General features: G+C 35.6%; 1 protein-coding gene across 5 annotated transcripts; it reads left to right on the top strand.

Annotated features, from left to right (window-relative positions):
• Positions 1-1,793: 1,793 nt before the first annotated feature.
• LOC120211491 (transcription initiation factor TFIID subunit 15-like) lies at positions 1,794-5,954 on the top strand. Of its 5 annotated transcripts, none has more exons than XM_039210018.1 (8): positions 1,794-1,947; positions 2,235-2,381; positions 2,473-2,807; positions 2,923-3,117; positions 3,492-3,575; positions 4,863-4,941; positions 5,027-5,153; positions 5,467-5,954. In XM_039210018.1, exons 2-8 carry the CDS (start codon positions 2,262-2,264, stop codon positions 5,691-5,693), a joined length of 1,167 nt encoding a protein of 388 aa, XP_039065949.1. In that variant the 5' UTR covers positions 1,794-1,947; positions 2,235-2,261; the 3' UTR covers positions 5,694-5,954. The 5 variants fall into 5 exon arrangements, with proteins under 5 accessions (XP_039065949.1, XP_039065945.1, XP_039065950.1 ...); XM_039210014.1 differs by having other exon boundaries at positions 2,225-2,381; XM_039210019.1 differs by having other exon boundaries at positions 2,225-2,381; positions 5,027-5,231; positions 5,467-5,521.
• Positions 5,955-15,373: the final 9,419 nt, after the last annotated feature.

Genomic DNA, 15,373 nt, shown 5'->3' with positions numbered 1-15,373 from the left:
TTAAACCCAGCCCCGACTCGTTCCAAAAATTTTTACTACATATCCCGCCCTGAGTCTCGAAAATTCAAAAAAATTCACCCTTATAAGGTCGAATGGGGCCGGTACCTATTGAGTTTAGGTATTTTGATCATTCCTAATAACAATTGTTACTATAGTAATGAAATAATGGCTTGGTGCATTAAACCAATTTACTCAACATGTTTGATCGATCATTTAACTATCGCTCCTCCTCAGTCAAAACAACTTTTGATGGCGTTTTCGTATATTCATATGCAAAGGAATTTTATATATTCATTAATAAAATACGCAAAGCAATTAGACTTTGAGTTTGTCCTATCTCAGCATTCAACTGCTGACTCCGATCACTTCTAAATCTTGTGTGCTTCTTGTATTATGGTTTCTATTTGATAGGATAAATTTGTAGTCTGTTTAACAATGCTCCAAGTTTTGACTTCGTAAAATATTACCTAATGGTTCAAATGACTTTTCAAATATAAACTCATTTATAATTCAATAATTGAAATATAATGTGAAGTACGTAAATAAATTTTTGATTATAGGGTTTTATTTTATTAAGTAAAATACATAAATCATCTTTTAATTATAGGGTATTATTTTATTGAGTCATTCGACTATGAAAAGTTATAAAATAATCTCTTGCTTATGAACATTATTTTGTTGAGTCATCCTACTAATAAAAGTTACAAAATGGTCACCTGACTATTCTTATATTTTTAACTCTTTTCTTGTTAAAAATTTAGCAATTATCCGAGTTGGATGTTAATTTGTTGAATATGATATAATAAAATATGATTCTTGAACCGTTAAAATTGTATTTTGTGGATTGATTCTTCATTTACACTATGACGTCGAGCCAATGCATGTAATATTATGTCGTTGAGCCAATGCTTTAAAGTAATAGCGGAGTCAATAAGCATCATTAAGGTATGATTTTATTATATCTCAATCAACATGCTAACATCTAACTCAGAAGATCATTAATTTTTTAATGAGTAAACTATGCCGATAGTCCCCTTTGTTATCGGTCTAACCGACTTTGGTCACCAAAAAATTAAGGGGAAATGGTATCTTACGTTATCGGTTCGTCCGGTTTAAGTCTCTATGCTATTAATTTTGTTTAACCTCCTTTTATGTTAAGTCCCTTTTGTTGATAACCGACTTTGGTCACCAAAAAATTAAGGGGAAATGGTATCTTACGTTATCGGTTCGTCCGGTTTAAGTCTCTATGCTATTAATTTTGTTTAACCTCCTTTTATGTTAAGTCCCTTTTGTTGAAGTTACTAACATGGTTGAGGGACTAAAATTGAACAGATTGATAACGTTGGAGATTAAAATCGAACGGACCGATGACGTTAGTGACTATTTCCCCTTAATTTTTTCGGTGACCAAACCAGTCAGACCGAAAACATAAGAGACTATCGATGTAGTTTCGCTTTTTTTTAATAGATATGACGAGTTTGAAACATATGAAAAATTGATTATTTTTAACAATACCATATAATTGGACATTCTACAACTTTTACTAGTCGATGACTTAACAAAGCAACACCTTATAGTTGAGAGATCATTTTTGTATTTTACCCTAAAATATACATAAAAAGGTTAGCTTACATTTAAGATTTGATTATACAATATTAAATATAGTAATTAATTATTTAAACAATTTGTTTGCAATTTTCTAAGTACCACGGTCTAATATAAATTTACTAATAACAGAGTGACATGTTGTAATTTTCCCTTCAATTAAATTAATAACACCACGGAGCGGGACAGGAATCGTAATCACAAGAAGAAGCCCTATCCATTTACGAGTATCGTAACGAAGAAGAGAAAAGAAGCCACCGGTGCCGCTGCCGTCAAAATCACCGCCGTCATCTCATTTACTTATTTGATCTTTCACCGCCGCTGCCTGCGCCACTACAACGAGTGAGAATACATATCTCATTACCCTTGATATTTTGGGCTTCAGATCTTTATCTTATGATTATTCTAACTTTTAGAGATTTTAATTGATTTATTTTTTCCTCTAAAATTTCAATTTATCTTGAAGTTTCTTTTTTCTTATGAAAAGAATTTAAGGCGCGATCTATAATGTTTTATGCTACCAGCCAGCATCAATTAAGCATTTCCCCTTTCCTTTTCTTTTTCTTTCTGATAATTTATTGCTAATTATAAATTTGGCTAAGCATTTCATTTTGTTCAGAGCTCTGTGGAAGGATTTTGATGTGTGTGAAGAAACTATGGCAAGCAATTTAGGAAGAGGAACTCCTACTAATGGTTCCGTCTATGTTTGTAATTTACCTGAGGGAACCGATGAAACTATGCTAGCTGAATATTTTGGAACGATTGGCTTGCTAAAGGTATATATAAAATTTTGATGGAAACACAAAAGGTATGCAGCTATGTGTGTGTTATTTGTCGCTTATTGTTGTGTTTTTGCTGATTTTATAGAAAGATAAGCGAACTGGTCGACCTAAGGTATGGTTATACCGAGATAAGGTGACAAATGAGCCAAAAGGTGATGCTACGGTTACTTATGAGGATCCACATGCTGCATTGGCTGCTGTCGAATGGTTTAATGATAAGGATTTCCATGGGAGCACAATTGGTGTTTTTATGGCAGAGAGTAAGAGTGGTAATGCTGGTGTTTATCTTCCAAATGTTGCAGTAGATGGTAGTGTGTCGGAGGACACTGCAGCTAAGGACATGGATGGGGGGGGTGGTAGGGTTGATGCATCAGGAAAGATGTGGCAACAGGAGGGAGACTGGCTCTGTCCGAATACAAGGTCTGTGATGTGATATTGGTGAGCAGCTTCTTCTTGCTCTTTTATAACGTTTTTTCCATTTGTCTTGAACTCTGATTGTTCTGTTCATACTTCAATATGATTTTTCTGTTTGCAGTTGTTCCAATGTCAATTTTTCATTCCGTGGTGTGTGCAACCGATGTGGAACTGCTCGACCTACAGGTGCCTCTGGTGGTGGTGGAGGGGCTGCTGGTCGTGGGAGGGACCATGGTGCCCCTGACTCTGGAGGTCATGGCCGAGCAGTAGCTGCTACTAGTGGACTTTTTGGTCCAAATGACTGGCCCTGCCCTATGTATGACCTCTAATGCTTCAATGAAACACTTTCTTCTTTTCTGGTCCTTGTGTGATCATAGAGAAGTCAGGATTTTTTTTTGTTTTCATGTTTCTGTTTATTTGGTACAAAGGGGAGCACTACTGTTTGAACCTATGATCTCTACACTAACATGCTCACTCTCTTTCCACTTAAGCTAAACCAAATTGGCGTCTTTAATATTTTGGTGGACTGCAAATTGGTTAGGAACCACTGATGGTCGTTTTTGTTGGCTTAAAACATTTTTAACACTTCAACTCTGCTAATGTTAAGATATTTGGGTATGTATATATAAATGTGATGCCTTGTTTTTTGCAATGTTATTTATATCAGTTCTTTGAAATTCTGTTTAACAGGTGTGGTAACATCAACTGGGCTAAGCGTATGAAATGCAATATTTGCAACACTAATAAACCTGGTCACAATGAGGGCGGTGTAAGGTATATGATAAGTATTTGATATATTCTAATCCTAGATCCAAATTAAAATCTTGTGGATATTTTCATTGAAAATTTGATCTTTCATCTTTGTATTATCGATTTACTTTTCTAAGAAGTTTTTGTGCAGCCCAATCATTTGCTTCAGTTCATTCTTATTATGAGTATGCTTGAGGTGATTTTAACCTTTGATTCATGTATGAAGGAATCATTTTCCTTTAATATTACAAGTGTTGCATTTTTTTCTATGATTTACTTTTTGGTTTTGGATGGGCGTTGCTATATTTTTCTTCCATTTCTTTCTTTCTTTCCAAATATCATTTCACTTTGGTATCCTTTGTTTTCCTCTGAGTTTTAGAGAAAGTTGATAACCATGTTTCATTGTGGGTATATTGTTGCCAGTATTATTTCCAATCAGGCATGACATACCCTTTTTCAGTAACCATCTCTTTCAATTAATGTGAAGTTACTAAAACGAGGCCTTTACTCTCTTTCAGATGCATTTACCTTTGCTTACAGACCCCTTTTCTCAAAAGAAACTTGTACTACATTCCCTTTACTGGAAGGAGGTGGAAAATAAAAGAAAATTCCATTACACAAAATAATTCTTGTATTTTTTTTTGTACTTCATCTCTTTCATGGTGAACAGATTTTATTCATGGTCAGAAGACACACAATGGCCTCTAATTGTTAGAATTTGTAGTACAACTGACATCGACATTTCTAAAGTTTGTTCCATCATCTTCCTCTTAGCTACCCATTTCTGTTATCTGAACTTGTTAGAATCGGTAGTGCAAGAAACCATCTATGATCATGATGTAGAGCAAGAAGATTCCTAAATTTAATTGCTTAATCAGTCACTTCATTGGAGGGCTAACTAAAAAGGAAAACAGTTGATTAATTTCCTCTTATTATCTGAATTGCATCCATTCCTCAACACAGTGCTCCTTTTTAACAGTTTTACCTGATTCTTTACTGATGTTCTGGTGTAAGTGCCGTTACTGCATAGGCATTCTTATTGTGTGGTTTCACAGTATTCTTCTGTTTTTTAATTTTATCTTTAAAGCCATTGGTTTCATTTCCTCTTCTGTTTTCTTTTCTATTTTGAATCACTCCATCCAATTGATTCGACTCATTTAATATGCTTTTCATAGGAGGAGCGAAATGCAAATAAGTTGTTTATATCATGTCATTTTACTACAGTTTTACTGTGCCTTTGCACCTTTTGTCCTTCAATTTTTACTGCTATGTGCAAGCTTCTTACATTTTCTTTATACCTGTTCTTATCAGAGGAGGACGTGCTGGTGGTTACAAAGAACTTGATGAAGAAGAGATAGAGGAAACAAGGCGACGTCGACGTGAGGCAGAAGAAGTAAAATATATCTCCATTATCATTACTTGAAACTTACTTTGTTTAGTATCTTAATTTGATGGCAATTACGTGTTAATCTCAGGATGATGGTGAGATGTATGATGAATTTGGCAATCTCAAGAAAAAGTTCCGAGCAAAAACACAACAAGCTGAAGCTGTTCAAGTGCTACCAGGTTCTGGTCGTGCTGGTTGGGAAGTTGAGGAACTAGGTATTGAGTTCATTATGGTAACAACTACCTAATATGGGGATGCGTTGTTTTAAGATACTGATTGTCGTAATTGTCAAGTTTATTTAATTAACTGAACAAGCTTAAAAAAGGAACAGGGTTTTCACTCGGGTAAAGATTAAAAAAGACTAACAGCTACCATTTGGTGACCCTCTCAAAATGGGCATACATACATACATACATATATATATATATATATATATATATAGGTAACAAGGTATTTCCTTGTATATTCTGCAGTGTATTGATGTTTTGGAGTATCATTATGTTCTAATAAAAGTGGGTACCCCCGCAGGTGTGGCTGACAGGGATGGAAGAGAGAGAAGCAGAGACAGAGGAAGGGAAAGGGACGATAGAGAAGGTGGTAAGAACAGAGACCGTGAAGATAGGGAAAGGCGCCGTAGTCGGAGCAGAGAGAGAGATAGGGGGAAGGATCGAAGCCGTGATTATGATTATGATAGAGGTAGAGATTATGGACGGGATAGGGACCGGGATCGAGACCGAAGCAGCAGGTACTACTAAGAAAGGAAGAATCTGTTTTGTTAAAGTGCTTAATGTAGCCTCTTTGGGCTGGAATATGGCAGTTGATTGGAACTCTTTGAGTCGATGGATAGCCAAGACTACTCTCTAGAATTCGATGTATTTTTGGGTTTTGCATGATGGAGTTCTATACAGCACAGTTTTGCTGGCATATGAGTTTAGATTTTCATATTTAACAGTTCTTAACTTGATTTTTTTCTCCTTGCAATTGAAACCAATGCTATTCCTGTGCTTGCTTGCTTTTCTCTCAGCTTTTTAACATTCTCGAAACTCGGGAATTCATTTACATTGTTATTTTTTTAGGCTTAACATAAATGCTCAAACTATGATTCAAAAAATGTGTGTATAAAGAATTTTTTGTTAAAAACATGCACTTAACGTTTTTTCAGTTATATTTTTAGGTGTCTATTGTTTTTTTTAATTTTATAATAATAAAATATTATTTTTAGTTAGAAATTAAAAGAAAAAAGGTTTAATTTATTTAAAAAAAATCAATTTTTTACTAAAATATAAAAAACCCTAAAAAATTAAAACATCTCATTTCAATCACATTATCAATCGTCGTTGCCCATCTCTGGCCACCATTGTCATCATCAAACGGTAACTCACCCGTCGTCAACCAACCTATTGATCAATTGTCGCTCTTATCTTTACCCAAAATCATTAAATTTAAAATCTCCAATATTCGAATCCCTAATTCTCAATTTTAATTACCTAACCCAAATGGTCTCCGACCATCGTCATCGTCGTCGAACGGTTGGATTTTGATTGGAATTGCACGCTAGTTCAAATGGCGGAGGTGGTGTAACTTATGAATGTCAAAATTGGTCGGAATCGATGAAGAACGACGACGATGGCTTAAAAACTGACTAACCTTTGAACGCTTTTCTACGGCAAAAGATGGCATGTTATGACAAAAAGGTCAACGGGGGTTTGATTGAGGGTCAACGTCGGTAATGATGATAGTAGCGATGATGGTCACCGTTGGCTAACCGACATAGAAGGGGAAAAAGGAAGGGAGAAAGGGGGAGGGGAGAAGGTAGGGGCTACTATTTTTTAATAAAAAATATTTTATTTTTTTAAATAATTTTCAAAATTACCATAATATGACACGTGTCACTTAACGGAGATATTTAACGGCAGTTAACGTCCGGACACCTAAAAATATAACGTTTGAAATATTATGCACCTATTTTTAGCGAAAAATTCTTTAAACACTAAAACGTTTATCGAGTATAGTTTGGTCACTTATTTTTGTATTAATCCTTTTTATAATAACTATTGATATTCCATATATTTGTCAATAATTTGGATAGAGTATTATAGAGGCTAATTCTTTTATCTATAATTTCATATTCAAACACTTCATCTCACCTAAAAGACTGACCAAGTTATATTATTATTAATTAGAGTTTATTTTTATTTTTATTTTTAAAAAGGAAGTTAATGTAAATTTTGGGTTTGGATCTTTTGGAAGCTAATAATGATCCATAAATTTTGGGGGGGGGGGGAATCCACATAACTGAGCACCCCATTACTGAATCAAATTGTTAATGGGTTGATTTGTTAACTTTCCCCTTTTTTCAACTTCATTTTTTTATATTGCTTAAACTCTAAAAAAAAATATTTAATAAATATTTTCATCATCAATCGAAAATAAAAGCTCAAATGCCACAAATTTCATCAAAATACAAAGCACGGGAATTTTTTTAAAGTTAAATAAAAGAGGATTATTGCATTATATTTAAACAATAAAACTATAAAAATTGAAAATAAGAAACATAATATGAGAGAAGATAAACGTTCTATCACTTGTTTCTAATATGATATGCTTATACTTAAACTATTGATGTAACTACTTTAAGTACCTTAACAATTTTTTGATCAAAATAAGTCCCTAAACCATACCCCTTTTTTACTTTATGCCCCTAAAATATATTTTTAGATCAAAATAAGTACCTAATTTTGTATGATGTATCAACATCTTATTGGTCGAAAAATAATTTTCTAACTAAAATAAATTAGGACTTAAAAAATTAAATATAATAGTTTAAGTAGAGCAAATAATAGTTTAAGTACCTAAAACCAAAAAAGGAGCATAGTTTATGTACTTATTTTTACTTTAAGCCTTAAAATAATTTAGGGTAAACTACGTATTTAATACTAAAACTATCAATTTTTATTTTTTTTAGAGAAAATAACCTCAGTGACCAAAAATGTCTTATAATATACGATTTTGACCAACTTTTTTTGGATTTGCCAAAATGACCAACTAAATCGCAATGCGATCGATAATTCGCAACGCGATCTCCGGTATCGCAAATCAATTTCCAGATTCGCAACGCGATTTTGACTATCGCAGTGCGATTTCCCAAATTCGCGTTGCGATTTCCCAAATTCGCGTTGCGATTTTCCTAATTCGCAATGCGAATACGTAAATCGCAACGCGAATTTGGAAAATCGCAATGCGATTACGTAAATCGCAATGCGAATACGTAAACCGCAATGCGAATCTGACTATCGCAATGCGATTTACATAGCGCCATTCGTATTAACACGTATTTTTTTTTCAAATTCCAAACATGAATATATTAATATATCGGAACACTGAACCGTCCACAGTATATCCCGTAATCACAACTCATAACCTAAAACCCTAAATCACAACTCAGTCTCATCTCCATCTCTCACTCTCTAAGGTGACATCCGTCCCGATCTCCGACGAAATCAGTCCCCACGACGATAACAATCTCCATCTCCGGTGAAATCATTCACGGTTAAAAATGGAAAATCAACCAAATCAACCACTGAGGGTTAGTTTTTTTAATTATTTTTATTTTGAAATTTTTACATTATTATTAGGTTTTTCATATTGAAATTGATGATAAGTTTACTGGTTTTCAATAATAAATTAACCATTTCACTTAGATTGCTTATTATATTCATTCGATTGCTGCCAATACTGCTAAACTGTTTAGTCTTTAACCCTGTGAAGTTAGTATTTGTCTTTGTTTTGTCTTTTGGTTGAAGTAATGCAATCCATTCAAGTTTCTTTCAATTTTAGTATTTGAAACCAAGAATGACTATCGCAACGAGTGAATCGCAACGCGAAAATGACTATCGTAATGCGAATTTGACTATCACAACGAGAGAATCGCAATGAGATTTTCATTTCGCGTTGCGATAGTCATTTTCGTGTTGCGATTTTCATTTTCGTGTTGCGATTTAAAGTTTCAGAAACTATTCTTCAGCTGCAAATTGAAACTTGAATGAATTGCATTACTTCAACCAAAAAACAAATACTAAATTCACAGTGTTGCAAATTTAAGTTTGAAGAATAAACTACTACTCTTTATTGTTCATATCTTCACAGTGTAGTTTTTGGTATATCTAAATTGGTATGTTTATTGTTTTTGCAGAAATTTTATTCGGCTCAATTGACCTTAAGAAATAAAGTAAGCCTGGCCAAAACAATTGCGTCGAAGCTTTCACCTACACAAAGAAAAATATTTGAGGATACTTGCCTCGGGCCATGGCTGAAAGTACAACATCTGGGTGGAGATGCTATATTGACCCATCTGTTTCTTCAAACCATGACTAGCGATCTACCAGAGACTATACAACGTCGTGATGAAGAGATATGGTTTGATTTTCCACCGGCGTATACGTGTTTTGGGCGGGAGGAGTTTTGCTTAATCACCGGTCTACGCTTCGGACACGATGATGTAGATCGGTACACTAGACATATTACCCGCCTATCATGGTTTTCCCAGGTTTTTCCTGAGCAGTCAACGGAGAAGTCGAATTTACACGTGGAAGACTTGACGAGATTATTGAATAAGAAAGATTGTTTTACTCGGATGGATGACGTCGATGTTGTCCGAGTATGCCTTCTAATACTTTTGCAAGCCGGCTTTTTAGGCAGAGAGGCCCGACAACCTATTCCTAATGATCTAATTAAATTGGTAGAGGACCTAAATGCATGGAACATGTTTCCGTGAGATTCGTATCTATGGAGAGCTACATGGAATAAGTTGTCGTCTGCCTTTAATGATCAGAAAAGTTTGCGTGGCGAAGGTTCCAAATACACTTTATCAGGCTTTATTTGGGCCTTTAAGGTAATAATTTTTATATAATGTTTCCAAAATTATAATTAATTCTTTAAAAATTACTAATGTTTGTTATTATATTGTTTGTAGATTTGGATATTTGAGGCCTTTCCAGCCATGCAGACATATGCATTAAAAACTTCTAATGATATTCCTAGGGTTATTTCCTGGAAGAGGAAACGGTCATTGCAGCAATGGGAAGATTTACTACTGTATACTACAATAAATAATGGAAGTTAACACAAATACTACCATATGTTTATAAACAAGTTATTACTAGTACACGTTTAACTTTATTTGAGCTTTTATATTATTAGGAGGCCAACACTCCATTACAGAGGTTGACACCCACGGAAGCTAAGCTTGCCACTGATTGGTGGCAAGCTAGTAAGCTTTTTTTTGATGGCACAGATGATGAGTAGCTAGCCAGCCACCACTTCGAGAGCCATCACCTTACCCAGAGCCATCACCTGATCGACCCGAATATACACCTCCACAACGAGAGTCATCACCTATTCTGTCACATCATCGAGCCTCTTCTCCACCATCACCTCATGATAGGCGACCGATAAAGATGCCACGACGTTTATCTCCCTGTTCTCCATCTCCATCTCCACCTCCATGGGATGAGTTAGGGGAGTTACGTAATGAGGTCAATGCCTTGCGTGAGGAGGTCGGTACTTTACGCGATGACAATGGTGCATGGCGTGTTGAGGTGTCTACTTTACGTGGTGAGGTAGCAGCTCTACGTGAGATTGTAGCATCGTTGCAGAATGAAGTTCATACTCTACGCAACGAGGTAAGTTTAATATTTTTCATATTTAACTTGATGATAAATTTACTCGTAATTTCACTTAGATTGCTTAGTAAATTCATTCGGTTGTTGCCAATACTGTTTAACTGTTTATTCTTTAACCCTGTGAAGTTAGTATTTTGTTTTTGGTTGTCTTTTGGTTGAAGTAATGCAATCCAGAAAATGACTATCGCAATGCGAATTTGACTATCGCAACGAAAGAATCGCAATGCGAAATGAAATCGCATTGCGATTCTCGTTGCGATAGTCAAATTCGCATTGCGATAGTCATTTTCGCGTTGCGGTTTTGTTGTTGCGATTTTCATTTCGCATTGCGATTCTCTCGTTGCGATAGTCAAATATGCATTGCGATAGTCATTTTCGCATTGCGATAGTCATTTTCGCATTGCGATAGTCATTTTTGCATTGTGATAGTCATTTTCGCATTGCGATTTTAAGTTTCAAATTCTATTCTTCTTCTACAAATTGAAACTTGAATGAATTGCATTACTTCAACCAAAATACAAATACTAACTTCACAGTGTTGAAAATTTAAGTTTCAAGAATAAACTACTACTCTTTATGTTGTCATTGAACCTGCACTAAACCTATATGTGTTTTAAATGTTTATATAAGTGCTTACTTCTGGAATGTTATCTGATGCATTTGTGAACAATGATATAATAATGACTTGGGTGAATACCGTGCAAGTTTGAAATATATTGTCTTTGTTCTCACTGTTTAATATCATGTCTGTTTATTACTGATTATGTATTAATTTATTTTTAGCGGCCCGCTAAGGTGGATGCTCTACGTCGGGTTTTTCTTGCAAGACGGAGTTCACGCATCAGACGGTGTGCACGTGCCATTACGTCTCCGTTCACCCCAATAATGCGAAGAATCCGTAAGAAAAAGCCCGACTCACCTGTCATCGTTCAAGAGGCCTCCCCTATCATTCAAGAGGCCCCTATCATCCCTCAAGAGTCCCCTCCCACCGTTCAAGAGGCCACTGTCATCGTTGAAGAGGTCCCTCCCAATATTCTAGAGCCCGATTCACACGGCGTAATATATCAAATTATTGAGAAGCCCCCTCACGTGCCGGACATGATGGATGACTGTTGGCTTTCGTATAAGTTACCGGCCAGTACCATTCCGGCAGATGAAGTGGAGAGGAAACAACTACCGGAAATAATTTTTGGATAATACCCTTTGGGCTAAGACCGCAGTTGATTTTTATCTACACGAGCGGAGCCAAGGGTGTTACGCTGACATATACAAACTCAACGATGATATGCATTTGTTGATTGAACGGTCTTGGTGGGGTGTATTATTAGGGGTTGAAGACAACGGCTATTTCGATGGGGGTAAGTCTTATATTTCTTATATTTCAGTTTGATTAATTTTTTTTAAAAATTTATGTAATTACTAATATATGTCTTTTTTTGTAAAACAGCATATTGATGCATGGGTGACACGTCTTCTAATTGTAAGGAAATTGAAGAATCAACGACAGGAATCATATGTGTTGGCTAATGGACAAGCTAAACTTTATCCTGCATGGTGGGAGGTCGATAATGTTAGTATATTTGTTTAAATATTTTAAAGGTGTTCATAAATAAGTGCGCAATTTGAATTATTACATTTCGATGCAGGTGTTTATCCTTGTTTTGGACCGTACTCATTGGCTTCTCGTCGAGCTTCAGCTCCCATCCCTAAAGACAATAGTATATGACAACATGATAAATTACATATCATTGTCTGATTTGAGAGATATGATTAAGGGGATGGATCTCGCATTTAGCTAAATTCTTGGATGCAATTGATTATTGGACTAAGTCTGGAAACAAGAAGCCAAAGAAGTTCAATGTTACAGTTATCAGAGATGAGACCACGCCACAACAAACGAAGGAAGCCAGAGGGGATTGTGGTCCTCTCGTATGCATGTGCTTGGAGCGTTTGACGACAGGAAGTACATATTTTCTACTTCCCACCGATAGAGATAGAGGTGCAGTAGGCTTGTGGTTTCGGCATTTTATGGCTAGAGCGATATATGCGAGACGCTGCCTACCTGCATCCGCATTATGAAAGTGTCCATAAACAATTTGTAAGTCAAATGCAAGTGTTGTTAAACATATTTACTCTTTTTGGTTTGAAAATGTTTGGTTAAGTAGCTAGAATTCAATAATTTGCTGTTTGTAGGTTTTAGATGTGTAGAAAGTGTTGATTCAATGTTTGGTTTCTGCAGGTTAATCCTGAAGTGAGCTGCGTGAAATGGATGTATGGGTGCAAAAGTTGATTTCATTATTATTTTTTGATTGTTTAATTGATTTGTAAAAGATGATTTGTAAATGTTGATTTGTTTAATTGATGTGTACATAATATTTGTGCTTGTTTAATTGATTGAAATGTAATAGTTGATTTGTTGATTTCAATCTGCATTATGTTGAATGCAAAACAGACTATCGCAACGCGAAAATGACTATCGCAACGAGAGAATCGCAATGCGAAATGAAAATCGCAACGAGTGAATCGCAATGCGAAAATGAAAATCGCAACGCGAAACTAATTTTGCGTTGTGATTTTCATTTTCGCATTGTGATTCACTCGTTGCGATTCACTCGTTGCGATTTTCATTTCGCATTGCGATTTTCATTTCGCATTGCGATTCTCTCCTTGCGATAGTCATTTCTGCGTTGCGATAGTCAATTCCGCATTGCGATAGTCATTTCCGTGTTGCGATAGTCATATTCGCGTTGCAATTTCCGCGTTGCGATAGTCAAATGAATGTCTAATAAGTGATAACAACTGAACATATCATAGCAATGTTCAAACTCAAGTTACTAAACATGCCTAACTGAAAATGTTAAAAGTTCACACAAAATACACATAATACAACGTTTGCATTTAAAATCACCTAAGTTAACGTCCCAAAAGGTGAAGCCGATGTGATTGGGATTTTGATGAGGATCCATATTTTGGTAGAGGAAAAGATGATTGTGATGGCACTGGTGATCCACATGTCAACCTTGTATGACCACTTTCCTTGCACCGACTACATGTTGATCTCTTCTTCTCTTCACCCTTAGACGGTATACGATCGTGACTTTTTGGTCAGCCAGGTAGCCTTCTGTCCATGGCTGGTGGCAAAACTGTTTGTAAGTCATCTGGTATGTCCCACTTAGAAGGATGTGGAATAGGGTAGACAATCTCGCCATAAGTCTGTCGATATACTTCTGTAGTGTAGCAATCCATATCGTATGCGCTTGAATCATCTTGGTTTAGATGAAGAGAAACTTTTATAACATGGCCACACGGATAATCAGATGTTTGCCATTTCATACAACTACACGTCTTTGCATTTAGATCGACAAGCCCATTTAAGTTATTATCAAGTACTTCAAACAAAGTGTTTGAACATGGTTCAACTCTCCATGACGTTGACTTCACAACACGTTTCGTTATCTTTTTTTCTGTCCATGGTGTAACACGATGTTCCAATGTTCCTGTAATTTAAATAAATAATACTTAGTAAAATATATGATAAGTTACGAATTTAAAGAAATAATACATGCATGGTTTATTTTCTTGTAGTACCACTGTTGAATAGAGGCTCGAAAAAACTCCATTAACATAGTAATTGGTAATTTCCGGGAATGACGACTTAGAGCATTGATTGATTCTGCACTATTAGACGTCATGAAACCATATCTTGCTCCAAGTTGATGTACTCTTGACCATCTTTCAAACCCGACATCTTCTAGTGTTTGAGCACACTGAGGCAAAACACGTCTTAAACAATTTATATGCTTATTAAAATCCACTTCCCGATAAGCTTTTACAACCTTCCAGTATGTCCATTTGTGATTTTTTATACCAACAGACCTTGATTTTAGATTTCTATACAAATGAACACCACAAAGTCCATGAAAAGCATCTGGGAAACACCTAACAGCGTTGTCAATTGAGTTTGCCCTATCGGATATGATTGTCAGATTGCTAATAGGACCTATGCAATCCCTAAGATGCCCTATAAACCATATCCATGAATAAGAGGTTTCAGATTTGCCAACCCCGTAAGCTATTGGCAGTATCCCATTGTTAGCATCCATGGCTACTGCTAATAAGTTTACTCCAAGGTATCGACCTTTTAAATGTGCTCCATCAACTATAATAACTGGGCGCATGCTATTAATAAACGAACGAATCTATAAAATCATATACACAAGAAATATAATCATTTAAATGTGAAATGCATGTAACTAACAAAAATGAGTCAATAAAATTATATTGATTTACTAACCGCAGCACCAATGGCGATAAACAGCAACTCAAAGCGTCCATCTCTATCTGTTTTGATATGAGTTACCGACCCAGGATTTTTCAGCTTTAAATTGTGACAATAAGCCGGCAGTTGGGCAAACGATGCTTCTGGCGACCCCCTCAACAATTCCAAGGCAAACATTGGCTCTCCAAGCTTGAGAATATGAGATACTAATCTTGAACCGAGCATTCATGTCAGTCATAATTTCATGTCCCCGATATACCCTACCATTCAAAAACATTAACTCAGCCAGAAAACCACCCAACACCTTTTTGTTTGCCTGTCTATGGTGAGGAAAAACTTGGGTTCTTGAACATGTATGTTTATCAATAAAAGTCCTAACTTGAAACATTTCGCAATATTTTATCCTCTTTGCAATCATACGCCACATACAGTTTTTGTCAATCATACACCTTGTTTCGAAATGATCTTTGTTTGA

Source organism: Hibiscus syriacus, unplaced genomic scaffold, assembly GCF_006381635.1.
Source record: "Hibiscus syriacus cultivar Baekdansim isolate YM2019G1 unplaced genomic scaffold, ASM638163v2 tig00109972_pilon, whole genome shotgun sequence".
In the NCBI taxonomy this organism is placed as follows: Eukaryota; Viridiplantae; Streptophyta; class Magnoliopsida; order Malvales; family Malvaceae; genus Hibiscus; species Hibiscus syriacus.
This window is presented reverse-complemented; position numbering and strand designations above follow the sequence as displayed.